This window comes from Moschus berezovskii, chromosome 9 (assembly GCF_049115385.1).
Source record: "Moschus berezovskii isolate FMDL1 chromosome 9, NW_MosBer_1.0, whole genome shotgun sequence".
In the NCBI taxonomy this organism is placed as follows: domain Eukaryota; kingdom Metazoa; phylum Chordata; class Mammalia; order Artiodactyla; family Moschidae; genus Moschus; species Moschus berezovskii.
The window spans coordinates 32,005,054-32,025,346 of NC_142468.1; the positions used below are offsets into that span (position 1 = coordinate 32,005,054).

At 41.8% G+C, this 20,293-nt stretch overlaps 1 protein-coding gene and 1 pseudogene across 5 annotated transcripts in view; both read right to left on the reverse strand.

Moving 5' to 3' along the window:
* Positions 1 to 7,524: 7,524 nt before the first annotated feature.
* LOC129563692 (U6 spliceosomal RNA) lies at positions 7,525 to 7,625 on the reverse strand (annotated as a pseudogene).
* A 613-nt stretch (positions 7,626 to 8,238) lies between these two features.
* DAAM1 (dishevelled associated activator of morphogenesis 1) overlaps positions 8,239 to 20,293 on the reverse strand; it is a 180,701-nt gene continuing 168,646 nt past the window's right edge. For 4 of the 5 annotated variants that reach the window (XM_055437065.2, XM_055437062.2, XM_055437064.2 and 1 more), the window contains exons 23-25: positions 17,611 to 17,742; positions 14,643 to 14,813; positions 8,239 to 13,127 (exon numbers count right to left, since the gene is read on the reverse strand). In XM_055437065.2, the coding sequence (XP_055293040.1) occupies positions 12,918 to 13,127; positions 14,643 to 14,813; positions 17,611 to 17,742 (513 nt within the window). In that variant the 3' untranslated portion in view covers positions 8,239 to 12,917. The remainder of the gene's footprint in view (positions 13,128 to 14,642; positions 14,814 to 17,610; positions 17,743 to 20,293) is intronic. The other variant, XM_055437063.2, reaches the window with a different exon arrangement.

Genomic DNA, 20,293 nt, shown 5'->3' on the forward strand with positions numbered 1-20,293 from the left:
AACTCATGCGACGAGTTGACTCACTGGAAAAGAGTCTGATGCTAGGAAGGATTGGGGGTGGGAGGAGAAGGGGACGACAGAGAATGAGATGGCTGGATGGCATCACCGACTCAATGGACATGAGTTTGAGTGAGCTCCGGGAGTTGGTGATGGACAGGGAGGCCTGGCGTGCTGTGATTCATGGGGTCGCGGAGAGTCAGACATGACTGAGCAACTGAACTGAACTGAACTGAGAACTTCTGTGTATTCTTGTCACCTCTTCTTAATCTCTTCTACTTCTGTTAAGTCTTTAGCTTCTGTTAAGTCTTTAGCATTTCTGACCTTTATTGTGCCCATCTTTGAATGAAATGTTGCCTTGGTTTCTCTGATTTTCTTGAAGAGATCTCTAGTCTTTCCCATTCTATTTTCCTCTATTTCTTTGCATTGTTCACTTAAGTCTTATCTCTTCCTGCTATTCTTTGGAACTCTGCATCCAGATGGGTGTATCTTTCCTTTTCTCCTGTGCCTTTTGCTTCTCTTCTTTTCTCAGCTATTTGTAAGGCCTCCTCAGACAAGTATTTTGCCTTGTTGCACGTCTTTTTGTTGGGGTTGGTTTTGGTCACTGCTTCCTACAATGTTATGAACCTCTGTTCATGGTTGTTCAGGTACTCTTTCAGATCTAATCTCTTGAATCCATTTGTCACTCCACTGTATAGTCATAAGGGATTTGATTCAGGTCATACTTGAATGGCCTAGTGGTTTTCCCTACTTTCTTCAATTTAAGTCTGAATTTTGCAATAAGGAGCTGATGATCTGAGCCACAGTCAGCTCCTGGTCTTGTTTTTGCTGACTGTATAGAGCTTCTCCATCTTTGGCTGCAAAGAATATAGTCAATCTGATTTCGGTGTTGACCATCTGGTTATGTACATGTGTAGAGTCATCTCTTGTGATGTTGGAAGAGGATGTTTCCTATGACCAGTGCATTCTCTTGGCAAATCTCTGTTTGCCTTTGCCCTGCTTCAGTTTGTACTCTAAGGCCAGACTTGCCCGTTACTCCAGGTATCTCTTGACTTCCTACTTTTGCATTCCAGTCCCCTATGTTGAAAAGAGAAAAGTGAAAGTGAAGTCTCTCAGTCATGTCCGATTCTTTGCAACCCCGTGGACTGTAGCCTACCAGGCTCCTCCCACCATGGGATTCTCCAGACGAGAATACTAGAGTGGGTTGCTATTTCCTTCTCCAGGGGATCTTCCCCCCAACCCAGGGATCGAACCCAGGTCTCCCGTGGGCAGACGGTTTAACCTCTGAGCCACCAAAGACATCTTTTTTTCGGTTTTAGTTCTAGAAGGTCTTGTAGGTCTTAGAACCATTCAGCTTCTTTGGCATTAGTGGTTGGGATATACACTTGGATTACCGTGATGCTGAGTTGTTTTCTTTGTCAGTGAATCGAGATCACTCTGTCTTTTTTGAGATTGCACCCAAGTACTGCATTTCAGACTCTTTTGTAGACTGTGAGCATTATTCCATTTTTTAAAAGAGATTCTTTCCCACAATAGTAGATATAATGGTCACCTGAACTAAGTTCATCCATTCCTATTCATTTTAGTTCACTGATTCCTAAAATGTTGATGTTCACTCTTGGCATCTCCTGTTTGACCACATCCCATTTATCTTTAATTATGGACCAAACATTCCAGGTTCCTATGTAATATTGTTCTTTATAGCATTGGATTTTACTTTCACTACCAGACACATCCACAACCAGGCATCATTTCCACTAAGTGTTAAAGTTGAGTACCTACAACTTCAGAGTTGAGTGAAAGGGACACAGGAAAGTCTATGTATATCTCTTTCATAGAGTTTTGACTTTGAAAGTATGTTAGTTGACTGCATATTTAAAACATAAAATTAGTAAGATTAAGAAGGGGACAAAACCTAACCAAACCTGAAAGAAAATGGAAACAAATGAAACTAGTGTATTTCATGGAGAAGGAAATGGCAACCCACTCCAATATGCTTGCCTGGAAAATCCCATGGACTGAGGAGCCTACCTACAGTCCGTGGGGTCTCCAAAAGTTGGACACGACTGAGCAACTTCACTTTCACTTTTCACTTTCAAGCATTGGAGAAGGAAATGGCAACCCACTCCAGTATTCTTGCCTGGAGAATCCCAATGGACAGAGGAGCCTGGCAGACTACAGTCCACGGGTCGCACAGAGTCGGACACAACTGAATGACTAAGCAAAGCACAGATTTCTGTGTATGTGTGTTATATGGATATATACATGTATATGTTTCCTCACTATGTGGAAAGGGTCAAGAAGCAAAATAAATCTTGATCTCTAATAGTATGCCCACTGAAAGGCATCAGAATTCCTTGGAGAAATGTCTTGCTCCAAGGCTGAGGCAGGGTAGGTACAAGATAAACCTGGAAACTTTGGTTTTGTTAGAAAATCACAATATTTTTTTAATATATGATATGTTACAAGGACACAGGAGCAAGCTTGAGAGGGCTTATTCTGGTCAAATCTAGAACAATCTGAGCATAAAAAAATTACTGAGAAAACAGGACTTTATGAGCCCATATTAATCATAGATAATTAACAGTGGAAGAGGCAGGAGGGACCTTGCTTACAGTAGGACATAGAGACAAACTGGTAAATGCAGAGAGAATGTTGGAACTGAATATATCATTACTTTGTAATTATTATAAAGATTGTTTCAGCCAAAAACCACTGATGGATGCTAAACCTATGGGGATATTTTGGTGAGGAGCAGATTGCTTATTAATTTCAAAAATAACAAAACCTTGTAATTAATTACACAGAGAAGAAATTGGGTGACACCTTGACTGGGTGATCAAAACTTATGTCACCCATGAGGGACGGACAAAAGTGTTTTGAGATGTGATTTCTTGATACTGTGTGTGGTGTCTTCCAGCTGAGAATATATTACCTAATTCTAAAAAAAACAAAAAAAGTGAAAACCATGAAAGAAGTAGGTGGGGGGGGGGCACGGGTGGTACTTATTTTCCCTGGCTTTTGGCCCCCTTCCATCTTCAAAGGCAAAAGTCACACTACCTCTGCTTCTGTTCTCACATCTTGTCTGATCTTCCTGCATCTTTCTTATAAGAACCCTTATAAGACTACATTGGGTCCACCTAGATGATGCAGGACAGATTTCCTATCTTAGGATCCGTAATCACATCTGCACAGCCCTCTTTGCCATGTAAGGTAACATATTACATATTCACAGGTTCTGGGGACTAAACATGGTCATCTTTGTGGTGGCCATTCTCCATCCACAGGACTAGTGTTAAAAAATGTCAGTGTTATGAAAGACAAAGGCTGATAAGAGGCTAAAGAGATATGACAACTAAATGCAATATCTGAATCTTGGACTAGATCCTTTTCTGGAGGGGTGAAATGATGTAAAGGGCATTCATTCTTCTGTCAGCTGAAAAAATTGGAACATGGATGGTTGATCAGACACACATATCAGTATAAATTTATAAAGCTGATAAATGTGAAATAATTTGTGAATGTAGCCCTGTTCTTAGGAAATGCATACTGCAGTATTCAGGAATTAAGGGCCATGATACATGCAATTGGGATTTCCTTGGTGACACAGATGGTAAAGAATCTATTTGTAATGCAGGAGAGCTGGGTTCGATCCCTGGGTTGGGAAGATCCCCTGGAGGAGGGCATGGCAACCCACTCCAGTATTCTTGCCTGGAGAATCCCCGTGGACAGAGGAGCCTGGCGGGCTACAGTCCATAGGGTTGATAAGAGTCTAAGCACAACACACATACATACAATTTACCCTCAAATCATTCAGGGAAAAAAAAATACATGTGCACAAATGAAGCAAATGGGGTGAGATGTTAATAGTAAGTGAATCTGGGAAAAGGGGATAGGATGTTCTTCATGATATTTTAATTTTTGAAGTTTTTTTTAAGTTTGAAATTATTTCCCAAAAAAAAGTTTTAAAAAATCTTTTATCCAACCTGCCATTTAGTCCTAAACTGCTGACTCATCCTGATGGGATGGATGGCCATTTTCTAGAGATTTGAATGCCTCTAAGGATGGGTGAAGAGGAACTCAAAAGCCTCTTGATGAACGTGAAAGAGGAGAGTGAAAAGGTTGGTTTGAAGCTCAACATTCAGAAAACAAAGATCATGGCATCTGGTCCCATCACTTCATGGGAAATAGATGGGGAAACAGTGGAAACAGTGTCAGGCTTTATTTTCTTGGGCTCCAAAATCACTGTGGATGCTGATTGCAGCCATGAAATTAAAAGACTCTTACTCCTTGGAAGGAAAGTTATGACCAACCTAGATAGTATATTAAAAAGCAGAGACATTACTTTGCCAACCAAGGTCCGTCTAGTCAAGGCTATGGTTTTTCCAGTGGTCATGTATGGATGTGAGAGTTGGACTGTGAAGAAGGCTGATCGCCGAAGAATTGATGCTTTTGAACTGTGGTGTTGGAGAAGACTCTTGAGAGTCCCTTAGACTGCAAGGAGATCCAACAAGTCCATTCTAGAGGAGATCAATCCTGGGTGTTCATTGGAAGGACTGATGCTAAAGCTGAAACTGCAATACTTTGGCCACCTCATGCGAAGAGTTGACTCATTGGAAAAGACTCTGATGCTGGGAAGGATTGAGGGCGGGAGGAGAAGGGGATGACAGAGAATGAGATGGCTCAATGGCATCACCGACTCGATGGACATGAGTTTGAGTGAACTCCGGGAGTTGGTGATGGACAGGGAGGCCTGGCGTGCTGTGATTCATGGGGTTGCAAAGAGTCGGACACGACTGAGCGACTGAACTGAACTGAAGGATGGGTGGACTCAGTGTCTTATGAGGCAGCTTGTCCAGTTGCTGTTAGTTTGAGGAGTTGGGAGCATCTCTACAGATTAGGGTGGCTCAGTGGTAAAGAACACACCTGCCAACTCAGAGCCTCAGGAGACATGGGTTCGATCCCTGGGTCCAGAAGATTCCCTGAAGGAGGACATGTCAACTCACTCATGTATTCTTGCCTGGAGAATCCTATGGACAGAGGAGCCTGGTGGGCTACAGTCCATGGGGTCACAGAGTTGTACATGACTGAAGCGACTTGGTACACACGCATGACAGGTTAGGAGAAGTGAAATCAGTGTGCAGGTGATTGTCATCCATGGTTGCAGCCCTGCCTTCTAGGGAAGCAGAGAATAAATCTTCTCCCTCTTCAAATGTGTGAGGCCCACTGCCGTGTCTCCTTCGTAATTTGTGAGCTAAAAAGTTCTTGTCAGTGGATGCCTCTGAGAGTTTTGAAGGCTCCTCATTGGGAGGCATTTTGGTTGCATCTAAAATGCAGTGTCTGCTCAAACAGCGCCATCCAGCTGTGGCCACCCCGTGATGAGAGCAGGAGGCCCATCCAGTGAGTTAGATTTGTTCCTTCCTCCTCTTCCAACTTCACTCTGCCCAGGTCACTGAAATCTGTACAGGGAAAGCCGTGTCAGTGGTATGCATTGATTTTATGACTAAATCAATGCATGTGGTTTCAGTGCAGCTCCCATGGGGCTCTGAGGATCCGCGTTACCACAGTTGCCTGGAAAACAAAAGCAAACCCAGGAAAGAGCCTCTTTGCTCTTGAAACGTAATCTGCTCTAAGCAATTGTGTGACTGTTGGACAATGCCGTCCGGACAGTGTGTTTAATGCTAGTCAGTCAGTGGGCTGCAGTGACTCCCTGGCACCCAGAGACCTCTGAGGTAGAACCATGACATCCTTTGATGGAAAGTTGTAGAACTCTCTGCCCAGCTCCAAAAAAGGGAAGTGAAGGTACTGTGGAAGTCTGCAAGGGTCCCAGTTCATGTACGCCAGAGACAGACAACTCAAGAATGATCAGGTTCCAGTGTGCCACATAGAAATCAGGACAAGGAAGCTTGGGAACAGTCATCTGTGGGGAAGATTTTAATGTTTTGATTTTCCTGGGGATAGCTCCAGGAGTGGTCAGGGTCACCTGCATCACATGCTCGTGAGGGAAAGTCTATGCCAGTTGCCTGGAAGCATCATTTCTCCAGATTGCGTGGTAGAGACTCCTTCCCCCTTGCGTTAATCCTTCAGCAGCACCCCAGTCAAACAGGGCCGGCCTGACCTCTCCGAGCAGTGCCGCTGGCCGACTCGGAAGGCCAAGCTCTTGGTGTGAACTCACCAGCCATAAAAATGTCAGGTCACTAAACAGCTGGTGCATTTCAGGGTCAAATATCTCACATTCAAGGCGATAGGAGAGGACTGTTTTTCTACAAAAGGCTTTTAAGACAATTCCAGATAATGAGGTCTTTATGATGGTGGAGTAACTAATGAAACTGGTTTGAGGGAAGGACGAGAGCAGGAGGGAGGCAGGGAGGGGGAAAGGTAGGCTCTTCCTGTGTGCCTTCTAAAGACAGTCAACCTGCAGAAACTCTGAGTCTGCAAATCCTAAAAGTTTATCATCTGAACTGCCTAACTGTGACTAGCTCACTAGTGACCAGCCCTGCCTTTGTTTCTGCCTCCCCTCCTGAAGTGCGCCCCCCCCCACACCCCCCAGATAAGTAAAGAGCTGAGGCATGGACAGCAAGGTCCTGTTGGTCTTAGAGTTAATCCTGAGCTTTTAGAGGCTGGGCTGAAGTCTCAAAGGGTGTTTTTTTTGTTTGTTTTTTTAATACGCCCAGATGTGAATAAACTGGGAAAGTCAAAGGGCACCCTTAGTTAACAAAGAGTATTAGTCGAGTGGGTGTGTGCGAGAGAGGATAGCAGCCTCAGTGGGTTCGGTAGGGAAGTGTCTGATGAGGCATACACAAGCTTTTCTCTTTTAATTTTTATTGGAGTATAGCTGCTTTACAATATTGTTAGTTTCTGCTCTACAGCAAAATGAGTCAGCCATACATATACATAAATCCCCTCCCTTTTGGACTTCCTTCCTGTTCCCAACACCACAGAGCACTGAGTAGCGTTCCCTGCACTATACAGTAGGTTCTCATTAGTTACCTATTTTATACACAGTGATGTATGTATGTCAGTCTCAAACCTCTCAGCTCACCCCACCACCCTCCCCTTTTCCCTCTTGGTATCCGTGTCTGTTCTCTACATCTGTGTCCGTATTTCTGCTTTGCAAATAAGATCATCTGAAGAATTGATGCTTTTGAACTGTGGTGCTGGAGAAGACTCTCGAGAGTCCCTTGGACTGCAAGGAGATCCAACCAGTCCATCCTAAAGGAGATCAGTCCTGGGTGTTCATTGGAAGGACTGATGCTGAAGCTGAAACTCCAATACTTTGGCCACCTCATGCAATGAGTTGACTCACTGGAGAAGACTGATGCTGGGAGTGATTGGGGGCAGGAGGAGAAGGGGATGACAGAGAATGAGATGGCTGGATGGCATCACCGACTCGATGGACATGAGTTTGAGTGAACTCCGGGAGTTGGTGAGGGACAGGGAGGTCTGGTGTGCTGTGATTCATGGGGTCGCAAAGAATCGGACACGATTGAGCGACTGAACTGAACTGATACCATTTTATTAGATTCCAAAAATATGAAATGCTTCATGAATTTGTGAATCATCCTTGCACAGGTCCATGATAATCTTTTTATCAGTCCTATTTTAGTATATGTACTGCTGAAGGCTTCCCTGGTGGCTGAGAGGTTAAAGCGTCTGCCTCCAATGCAGGAGACCTGGGTTCGATTCGTGGGTTGGGAAGATCCCCTGGAGAAGGAAATGGTAACCCACTCCAGTATTCTTGCCTGGAGAATCCCATGGATGGAGAAGGCTGGTAGGCTACAGTCCACAGGATCGCAAAGAGTGGGACACGACTGAGCAACTTCACTTCACTTCACTGCTGAAGGGAGCAGGACTTTTCTAAGCATCTGGTAGACACTTCCTTCTCCCCGCTACCCTGTCTTCCTGAGTCATTGCTTGGCACCACAATCATCTCTCTTGGCACTCTTCCTATCCCTGAGTCAGGGAGGCCCCTCAATCTCACTTGACTTAGGAAAGTATTTTTACATTGGAAGTGAGATGGGAGGATGGGGATAAGGATGCTAAGAGATGCTCACCATTGATGGGGGACTGCAGCTTCCTTTGCCACAGGAATGTCCACACATGACTATAAAGGGTATAAATTAAGTGGGAGATGATAAGATCAATACAGAACTATTGCCTTTCTTCTTCCTTCCAATGAAAGAAACCACAGGCAGAGAAGCAGAGAGAATACATGCTTTATTTAAATGGCATGGGAAATTTTTCTCTTTCCCATAAAAAACACAAACATTTCCAGGTTTGATTAAAATAACGATCTCCATTGTCAAAACCCCTTCGTGTACAATCTCATGTTCATGCTGTTTGTTTGATACCATGGAAACAAACAGCTGATTGCAGTAGACAAAAGCATGTCCGGGAAAAGGCCAAAGGTTAGATCTGATGTTTTCCCTACAAGACGAATAAAAAGTTTTTGCTATGGAAAACTTGAAACTCCTTATACATTTCCTTCCTCCAGGGGTTCCAAGCTTTCTCCAAGATAAAGAATTTATAGATGTTAGTCAGTTCAGTTCAGTCGCTCAGTCGTGTCCGACTCTTTGCGACCCCATGAATCACAGCACGCCAGGCCTCCCTGTCCATCACCAACTTCTGGAGTTCACTCAAACTCATGTCCATCGAGTCGGTGATGCCATCCAGCCATCTCATTCTCTGTCGTCCCCGTCTCGTCCCACCCCCTAAGCCATTTCTTAATTATGAACTCAAAAGGCTTTTAGACTTCAGTAGAGTTCCCAGTAACAGAGGGCACAGGGATATAGAGACACAAACCAATATATATAGACCTCATGGAGAAAGTGAGCACCGAACGCAGCATAATGGTTCATGAATGACCCTGATGCAAAACCATTCCTTTTAGTCTCTCCACACATAGTCCAGTGGTTCCTGAAGCTAGTGCTTATGGAATCAAGTAGCTGTTAAACCTTGGGAGGACTTAATTTAGGTCTTCCATATGATAGGAAACAGGTGGTGTTTGTTATTTTTTTAAAAAGTCACAGAATATTCCCATTCAGAACTTAATCTATTAAATAATTGTGTCCAAACTAGTTTATTAAAGATTATCCATGTTAAGTTATAGAAAAAGGGCAGAATCCTGGAGGGTTTGAATAAATTCATCCCCTGACAGAAGCACATTTTCCCTAGTGATGGTTTTTCTGGGGAAAACTGAAGACATACAAGTATGCATAATGATCTCCAAGTTTCAGGTTCTCCCGTTTCTCTCAATACCCCAGGGCAGCTGAGGGTCTAGGTGGTTCTCACTCAAATGTGTAAAGAGGAAATGCTATATTCCATTTGTAGGAAGGAATATAAAATTTCCCTACCGTGGAGAAGGATCTCTCCCATCTGAATGCCAGTGCAAAAGAACAAAAAGCTTTTGGGTATTATGCAGTATCCAGGAGCTAAATAAAAAGATAGTAATTATAAGAATATCATGAGTCCATTCCCAAGACCAGAAGTGCTTGAACTCTCAAGCAACCACTTCTAGGATAATTTGTTTTCAGTTTGATTTTACATTGGGTAGAGGATGGCCAGGAAGCCAAAGTGACATGGGGCCAAAAGAGAGTCCCAATTTTCAGAGGATATAACGCACATTCCTTCTTCTGTACAGGTGACACTTCCCATATTGACCAATATCATAAATTAATTTTTTTAAAGGAAATGCTTCAAAATGAAAAAGATTGATTCTAGAGATTAGAGATTCTTTAGTATACCTCCAGTTGAATAATTTTACCAGTAGTTCAGATGGTAAAGCGTCCGCCTGCAATGCAGGAGACCCCGGTTCGATCCCTGGGAGGGGAAGATTCTCTGGAGAAGGAAATGGCAACCCATTCCAGGACTCTTGCCTGGAAAGTCCCATGGACAGAGGAGCATGGTGGGTTACAGTTCATGGGGTCGCAGAGTCAGACACGACTGAGCAACTTCACTTTCACTATGAAACTATTTAACTCATACAGAGTTACACAAAAAGGTTAATTTCAGAAAGAGGTAGTATCTGGTGGTCTGTGGATGTGCTGAATGCCGCCACAGCAGAAAACTATACTTTTCGAGGTCCAATATGAACAAGTTTGTACTATTCCTAATTAACCAACGACTTGCAATATTTAAATTTAATGGTGGAAAGGACTCTGATGCTGGAAGGGATTAGGGGCGGGAGGAGAAGGGGACGACAGAGAATGAGATGGCTGGATGGCATCACCGACTCGATGGACATGAGTTTGAGTGAACTCCGGGAGTTGGTGATGGACAGGGAGGCCTGGTGTGCTGTGATTCACTGGGTCGCAAAGAGTTGGACATGACTGAGTGACTGAACTGAACTGAATGGTGGAAAGTGCAAAGAAGTTTGTTTTAATAACTCAAAGAAAGCATGTACGTACACATAATGAATTCATTTCTTTATTGCATATTGCTATTTAAAAAAATGTACAGTCTCATGACACATACAACATTTTTTTCTTGGTACTATAACAACAGTCTTGCACCTAAAGACTAAGTGGTTCCAACTACTAAACTAATAAGATACAAGACATATAATTAAGTTTACAAATTATAATGCTTTGTCTTTTTGGCATTAATTTAAAAAAACAAACAAAAACTTTTAAAATACACACCCAAGAGAGAAAAAGTGGCTACTTACACCAGCACCAATCTAAAAAGTAGGTGTTTTTTTTTTCCTTTTTCCAACAATGGCACATGGAATGACCTGCACACAGCTTTTGGGGAAAGAAACGAAAAACGGAAATGGCAATGGAGGCCTACCAGGATGGCCATATCAAAACAAGGATGATTACAAAAGGCAAGAGGAACATGCTACACAAACTTGCTCCTTTATGTGACTCCCTCCACTTGCCCATTCCTTAAACTGTAAAACAAAGCCATTTTCAACAGTCAGTCCCAAACTCAAGCCAGATCAAATTTCTCCTGCTCTAAATAGAAAAGAATATATATAGAGGCACTTTAGTTAAGGAATAGACAAACCCCACTAGCGTACCCCACTTCTCCTCACCTCCAAGCTTTTTTGAGCGAAGTCTCAGTCTGCATCTTCAACACAGTAGACTTGCAGACTTTGATACCTAGGAGCTGGGGGAGCGCAACGTCTGCTATATATTTGTGACTGTTTTACTTGCTAGTCATTTACTTCTGTGTAATATGTAGAAAGTCGCTAAGTTTGCAATGAGGGGGAAGAACATAAAACCACGGCTCTTGCCAACTTTTAGAGCACTATTTCACAGCTTTCATGTAGTGCAGAGACCTTGCCCTCTGCACTAAGCATTACAGTTTATACAAATTATTTTTAAATAGCATGATTCCTATACAGCACACACATTGGTATTCTGTTTGCCCCTTAACTGTCCCCGTTACAGCATAAGCTCCCTGGGGGCAGGGGCTCTGTCTTGCTTACCACTGTAGCCCTACAATGCCTGGCACATAGTAGGTGTTTCAATAAATATTCGTTAATTGACTGAAACTCAATTTAGTGCGTAAATAATGTTCTAGTGCAATAGGACAAACTACTCTCCACAGGAAACCCAACCACAACAGGATTGATGGAAAGAAAATAGAGAACCTTAGCCCCCCTCCCCTACTACAAATAAATAAAGCAAAGCAAAAAAAAAAAAAGTAACAGTCCTCTGTATATATCATATAATTTAAGGATATTAAGAGTTGGTAGGTTAATGGTAAGCATCTATATTTTATTTTCTAATGTTCATTGTTTTTATTCATTTCTCCCTGAGAGCTTTATCTTTTGGACTGAAATTTTACAGGTAGTGTTACTGACACACCATTTAAAATGACAACATATAAACAGCAAACCACTTCAAACATACTTAGAGATAAATAGATCTTGGCATCTCTGTTGGTGGTCGTGACATTTTGTGCATTCACTAAGTGTTCTTTAGTTCAGAAACATATTTACAGAAGATGCAGCTTGTCCTACAGAACAGAAAATACAAAAAAAAAAAAGGCACCCTATAAATTTTTTTAAAAAATCATTTTTATCCTTTCAGAGAATTCTTTCTTTTAGGTCTTGGGTGGGAAATTTGAAAGTTTATAGTTCTATACTGTTAGGAAAACAAGCACATTATGGTAATTTTGTTCTTTTTAACAAGAGCATGGATTGCATTTAGATAAATAGTGTTCTTTCCAAAAGCAACGTGAAGAAATCATGATGAGTGCTTGGCAGAGAACTTGATGAAATTAGGGGGGAAACTGATGTCCAGGTTTTAAACATATAAAAGAACTCTGATTGACATTCTACAAAATTCAGAATGTGTGCAAGATGTTCTCCATAAACATTTACAGACTGCATCCCCACACCAACGTCAGAAATTCTAAGCTGGTCCTGTCAATTACTGATGCAATGCACCAGCATCGTACTTGTCAACTATCAAAAACCATTTGAAATCTATATTTTTCCAACACCAGTTTCACCAATGAAAATAATTTCAAAGTATATCAAGCTTGGAAACCATAAAATATTTCTCAAGCTATATTTATTTATTTTTTGTTTTTCTTTTTACTCTAGGGAATGTCTCCGTATCTCTTTCAGGAGACAGTATTGTGCTTCTGAACAGTCATGGTGTTCGGGGAAAGAAGATGAGCCACACTCAATATGAATGCATACACAAAGGGGTTCTGAGCACATACATAGACATAGATTTTTTTTCTTTTTTAACCAAACATATAGGTCTCCAGACAACACTCAGACTTCTATATACATTTCTTAATATATACACACACACACACATTTACATACACACACGTTCACACATTCACTCACAGATGAAAGGAGAAATTGCCACTGTTTGGATTGCAAGGCAGTGTAATGAAACGTTCTAGTCACTTCAAAGGGCTGCTAATGAGCTTTCTAAAAAAGTATTCAAGGGAAATTAGAAGTTAAGTTTTGTGACCGGTCTCTCCCGGCTGCTGTCCGTCATCTGGTTGGTGATGCGCTTGCGATTCCGTTTCAGTTTGGAAAGGTCTTTGTCAAACACTTCTCCTGAGCGTAAAGCGGAAACCAGGTCATCAAACTCGCCGCCTTCTTCACTGTTCTCTTTTGCTTTCCTCATTTTCCGTTCCCTTTCACGTTGTTCTTTGAGCTGCAAATGGAAAGCAACCACTTAGAGAAGTGTCAGGACAATATTGTATTTTGTATTCAGTGGAGACGAACACTGGATATGGCAGTGCTGCAGTCACACCATGTTTGTCAATAGCTGCCAATCCCTTGGCTGTCACAAGTGGGTGACTGGGATGTGAGGGGGCTCATTGTAGAAACAAGGAGCAATGAAAAAAATGACCACCACTTTGTAATTAGACTCTCACTGTCCAGAATCTGGGTAAACCTCATGAAGTGAAGTGAAGTCGCCCTAACCCTCATGATATTCTAATTAAAAACATTGGTTTCTTTGATGGTATAGACAGATGAAAGCAAATGCTCATCAGGCCACATTCCTGACATCAAAGGCTTATTAGCCTCTCTCTACCATGGATGCCTAGAACCCACTATGCAAGAGTTACAATTATTAAGATCCAAATAATATGCACACATTATATAAAATGTATATATTCAGATAAAAAGGGAAAAATAACCCTTAAATCTACAAAGAAATAACCATTATGAACCTTCTGGGGGTATATCTCACCACTATATCTGGGGGTATATCTCACTCACTTTACACAAAAATATTTCATGGAGAAACCATTCTGTAAGCACTCTCACATGAAAAAGACATGACTTTTGAGGACTGCATAAATAGTCCATTATATAGCTATTACATCATTTAGATTACTTTGCCAACAAAGGTCTGTTTCGTCAAAGCTTTGGTTTTTCCAGTAGTCATGTATGGATATGAGTTGGACTATAAAGAAAGCTGAGTGCCGAAGAATTGATGCTTTTGAACTGTGGTCTTGGAGAAGACTCTTGAGAGTCCCTTGGACTGTAAGGAGATCCATCCAGTCCATCCTAAAGGAAATCAGTCCTGAATATTCACTGGAAGGACTGATGCTGAAGCTGAAACTCCAATACTTTGGCCACCTGATGTGAAGAACTGATTCATTTGAAAAGACCCTGATGCTGGGAAAGATTGAAGGTAGGAGGAGAAGGGGACAACAGAGGATGAGATGGCTTGATGGCATCACTGACTCAATGGGCATGAGTTTGAGTAAACTCCAGGAGTTGGTGATGGATAGGGAGGCCTGGCATGCTGCAGTCCACGGGGTCACAAAGAGTCAGAAACGACTGAGTGACTGAACCATACTCAACTGAACATCATTTAGAACCAGTGCCCAGTTGGTAAACATTTAGGCTGTCTAGGTTAGGGCTTTATTATAAAGAGTGCTGTTCTCTTTGTGGAAATGTAGAATTATTTCTTTAGAAAGACTTCTAAGAAGTGGAACTCCAGATCAAAGGATGTGAATATATTTTTTTAGGCTTTGGATATAGACCGCCACATTGCTGAAGAGAAACTTTCTACTGACTAAACTCCCAGTAGCATTCCAGAGAGGGCTTTGATGCCCTCCTCCTTGCCAGCACATAGGAGTGCTTCCTAAAAACCAAGGAGATGTAGCAGGATAATTTCCAGGAGGTGGGACTGGCCCGTCACCTGCCCTCTTACCTGAGCCTCCATGCGAGCTCGGCGCTCCTCCTCCTCTTTCTTCTTTCTCATATTTTCATTCTCTTGTTTGGCTTCTGACACAGCCTGAAGAAACTGATCAAAAATGCCAAAGAACTCATCCGGTTGTATTTTTCCAGCCTCTTCCCCAAAGTGTTTCACTGCTTTAGTAAACTGGGAAAAAGAAGGTTTTAAGAAGTTCAGTGTTTCAAGAGAACGCCATGATCACATAAATATCAATCTCTCTTGAGGGGCTGAAGCTCCAATTGAGTCAAATATAACTTGCTGGATTTACCTTTGGCTGCTAAACATATCTAATTGTTTCTAAAGGAAAAAATTTAATACTCCAGCATCTTGGGAAACCATTTATTCTTGTCCACCTCATTTCAGCTTAACATCTATGATTACATCCTATGACTTCTCATTAACTAAACAGTAGTAAAAAACAAGAAAGCAGAATACCAGAGGACAGAGTGCTCAGGATATAAAACTAATAGCAAACTCAGCAGGGGTAAGGAAACTTACCCCTTTAACTTTTCTTTGAAGTAGTTTAATATCATTTATTGATGCCATATGGTTAATATCAAAGTCAGCTGCTTTTCCTAATCATAAGTAATGCTGGTATTACTCTATTTCCTGGGCCTCAATTAGAAAACAATCACCGATTACGGAATCTTAAGGCAACCCAACTCTGAGTGTTTCATGACTGAGACTACAATTTTATTCCAAAACCTTTGTTTTAGTGTCCCCTTCAAGGCAAATCTTTTAGAAACAGCTAAAATGCAAAATATTGAGGGATAATTTTTAAAAATTAAATTAAAAAATATACACATTAATGTAACAGCACAGCCGGTCTTTGTTTTAACATTTCCATTTTTAGCTCTTTTGGTGCTTATCTTCATAATTCGAGATAGTGTGCTTTCAAGTGTCTTAGTGTTATTTTGGCCATCCAAATACTGTTCAGTGCCAGTCAAGTTGTTTTTAAGAACTATATCTCCTTCTGTAAGGATCTCATGCCATTAGGCCTAAGCTACAAGGACTGATGCTAAAGCTGAAACTGCAATACTTTGGCCACCCCATGCGACGAGTTGACTCACTGGAAAAGACTCTGATGCTGGGAAAGGTTGGGGGCTGGAGGAGAAGGGGACGACGGAGAATGAGATGGCTGGATGGCATCACCGACTCTGTGGACATGAGTTTGAGTGAACTCCGGGAGTTGGTGGTGGACAGGGAGGCCTGGTGTGCTTTGATTCATGGGGTCGCGCAGAGTCGGACACGACTGAGCGACTGAACTGAACTGAACTGAACAAAGGATAGTGTTTCTAGCTTCAAGGTCAAATGAATTCTCACTCCTTATGCCTTATCAACTACTTAAAAATTTCCAGCTCTTTCATTTTCTTCATAGTTAGGAACTCTTAGGTTGGGGAGGACTGCATAAATACTTCACGGTCTAATTGCTTTTATTTTTCTTGCATTGTTTGCTTTTAATAAGTTTCTCTGATGTTTTGGCAATAGTATCTACGTAAAGGAAATATTTTCAACATTTATTAAGTATGACAATTCTCAGTTATACATATATTTCATATCTTTAAATTTATTTTAATATTCTTTAACCACTTTTCACTGAGGCATCCTCGATCTTCTACTTATTTGGAGCTATTGTATTAGAAACTAAGCTCTTTAGGGAAAAATACAACATTCTTCACACACCACACACAGTGCTTTAGCTTGCTCCATGATTTTTACAAGCTAATTTCTAGAAGTTCTGGTATGAACAAAACAGCAATAGATAGCCTACAATTGCGTTTCAAAAGCATTCAAGTTCAAGCACTTCAAGCCATCCTGAATGATCTTTTTATCTAGGAATTCTAGTGATGATGAAGTCATGTATATTTTGGTCTTGGAAATCTGAAGAAAACTAGTCCAAGACTAAAGTTCCCACACTAAAATTTAAAAAAAAGTAGGGTGTGTGTAAATAAAAAATTAACTATTCACTAGATTCTTAGGAAAAAGTCTGAGCTCTTGATGAAGTAGGTACTGTACTGTCTGGTTTGGGGTGGGGGCCATCACAGTGGAGGCTGCTAACACCAGTTCACTGGTTTCAGTCAGGGGTATCAGGTAACAGCAGTGATTCAAACATATATCTTGTCTTCTGTTTATTATTTAATAACATTGGAGGTGGGGCTTCATGCTGAAATGAGCCAGTGTATCTTAACACAGTCTGCTTCTGAACTTTAACCAGAGTGTGTGTACACACACAATCATCCATATCTACAACTGAATAGGGGACCACGGAAAAATGAGATTCATTACTCAAGTTTCAAGGGCAAGAGTCAAGTTCAAGCAAAGAGTGTTGTCACAGCTGAAAAATGGGCACTGAGGACGAACTCAATAGGGTGGGCAGGTAGCTGCTTGCTGTCATTTATTAACAAGAAGAGGATGAGAGAATGTGCACATGAATATGAATGTGTGTGAATTCTGGAAAAGGAAATAACCAGAGACTGTGAGATGGGCTAGTGGGATTTTAAGGTGTTGGGTATTTGTCAATGAAAACTCTTCCTTTACAGGAAAACATGATTTTGTAATAGCAAAATTCATTTTAAAAGTCCTATTTATACCTTTTGTGACGAGGCTGTGAATTTAAAGTGCCTATCATTTATAAGTTCTTCTAGAGATTTAAACAGGGAACACCCTGTTCTCCTAAGTCTCTTATCTGCTCTTGTAAGGAGAGCATCTTACACGTTTCTGAAGCACAAGGCCTTGGCCCAATAATAACCAAGAAAAAGCTGTCACAGTATTCACTGGTTTAACACCATTCAGATACTCCAAGGTCTTACTAACCTAAAGAAACGTAGGCCAGTTAGGAAGTGTGTGTTTCAACTGATCACAGTCCTAGAAATGGAAGAATAATTGTAATACCTGAAAGTACCAGCCCTGTCAAGCAATACTCAGTGCACAAGGGAAAACTTACCAAGTCTTTAGCTTCTGCTAGAAGATCTTCAACGTCAGAGAAGCTGAAGCTTGCTACAGTGATGAACTGACTGACAACAGACACAAATTTATCTCCAGGCTTTGAGGGCTGAGACTTCTGATATTCCAGCTCCTTAAACACAGGGAATGGATAATGTCAACGCAGGCTTCAGATGCAGACGCAGCTTGTTTCATTTTCCTTATGCCTCAAGTTTAATAAGTCAGAATGGCAAACACATCAAAACTACTGTAGAAACATCTTATGATAGTTCATGTCCTGCTCTGCTTCTGCCCACCCTGCCAGAGTCATGCCCATGTGTGCAAATACATTTGCAAAATGCAATTTAACCAGTCATCTGAGTACTTTATTGGTGTGGTTTTTGTATACTGGCTTTAGAATGTAAGCAGATTAACATTTGGATAAAATTCATATAAGTTAAATAATGGAGAGCAAGTTGGAATAAAAGGGTTTGTGACTGAAAGCAAGAGAATTTGTAGATATTCTGTGCCAAGAACTCTGGTGTCTTGATTTGTTTCCTTTTTTTCTGTATCTGCCAAGTCTACTTATTTCCTAAGCTGTGATATCTAGGTCAGTAGAATTTCAGCTGTAGCGTTTGGCACCATAATGCCATTTTTCTTCTCATCCATACCATTCGGGTTTTGTGAACAGGCAGGTAGAGGTATTAGTGTTGTGTTAATTAGCCATCCTCTCCATTACCATGGTGATGAACACAGATTATTCAAATTTCATTTCAATAATAACTTAAACCACTGCCAGATGCATTTTCCTATTTCATTCCACAAAACCTCTATGATTGTTCAATTATTATGCCAATTGTATTGACACATAAATTGAGGTTCAGAGGGATTCTTTGCTCAGAGTCAAGTGATACAGCCAAAACTTGAACTCAACCTCTGTCTTAACTCCAGGGTCTCAGTAACAACTCTTCTGTGTATCTATTGACTTACTCTGGATCTCTATTTTCTTCCATACCTGCTATGGCAGAGAGTCTAATAATAAGTAGGAGAGTAGAGGTCACAAGCTAGGGGTTGATTCAGCTCAACCACTGACTTGATTTTTATCCATGGCAAGTAGCCTGGGTCTTAGTTTCTTCACTCATAAAAGGAGGGTAATATACATATTACCAGGGGAATCAAGTGAAATAGAAGTGGAAACTTTTATGGAACTTGCTCTGATTAAAAGAAATTGCCACAATTCTAGTACTTGGGCTGGTAAGGGAGTTATATGTGTGAGGTGCAGAGATGTGAAAGCAATTTTAATGTGTTTCATGAATGTATAATTTCGTGAGAATTCCACCTGTGATACCTTTCCAACAGTACAACTGATTCGTGCAAAGCATAGTTGGGACACATGAATATTTGGACAGGTTAAAAAAAAATGAATATTTGGACAGGTTAAAGTCTGCCCCCCAATATTTCCTCCCTCTTAACACTTAAGCTGCCAGGGGTAGGGGGAAGCTGCTGCAGGCCCTTTCCTATCATGAGTGTGTTACAGTGTACATGATCCAGGGGCTAGAGAGATTTCAGCAAAATGACCTTTAATAAATCCCTCAAACACACAACTTCCTCGGGACTCCTCTCTTATGCCTTGTTCTGAACTAGCTCAGATGCAGGGGTCAGAGCATCCATTATCAGACTTCAGGGCTGTCACAGCTGCCATGCTAGTCTTGAGAAAGCTTTCCACTGGGAGGAAATGCAGCAGAGTGAAGGCTATAAAACAAGCTTTGTCCCCAACCGCCCTTACCCTGTTTGGCCTGTGAAAGCCGAGGACCATATGCCATGCTCCTTCATAGTCTCCCAGCCCAGGGGTTGGGAAAATGGTGCAGTCGGCTCAGCTCCTGCACTTTTTAAACAGTGGCCTACCCGCTATGTCTTTCTTCTCCCTCCCCCGAAAAAAGGAAAAAAGAGAAAAAATCACATGCTCCTTAATTTATTAAAAACAGAAAAGATCAGCATCGCAACTTTAATTTGTATTAGAGCTTCTTTAATGATGCCAACTACTTTCTATGGCAGTTTTACAAGCAGTAGGAGGGTCCTTTTGGTGTTTCCCGTAAGTTGATCTGTGGGGCACCTTCCCGAGCTGCCTGTAAACCAGCCTCCCGCACCAAGGGCCAGGCCAGAGCCCTGTCTGCTCTTGGGAGCGAGGCTTCCACCCTAATCCATCTCCATCTTGGTGACAGCCCCTGTGTGGTACCCACGGGGAGCTGCACCCTCAAATCAGGGTTAAGGCCACTGGCTCCTCTTTCTCCAGCACTCTGACCTGCTTTCCTTCCATGGAGCCCAGGCTCAGGTCATCTCGTAGACTTGGGATGGCTTCGCTCCTCTGTACCTAAGCTCACTCTCTCTCCTTCTAAGCCACAGCTCGAAGTTCATCTCATCTAGAAGAGATAGTCCTCTCACACACTCCAGCTATTCCCTAAGGTCCAGGCTAACCTAAATCACCACCTTCCTTCGAAAGCCTCATTTGTCATCACTTTACAGGAGGTAAACTGGACTGACTGCTCCTGGCCACTGTAACATGTGGAGGGCAAGCATTCTGAGTCATCCTGATCCCCTCTCCTTGAGAATGGACTGTACCCTCAAAGTGTTCAATGCATACTCCCCAAAGGGCCAACGCAAAGACGACAGAGAAGTTCCATTGCTCTACTGAGTGAACATTTATC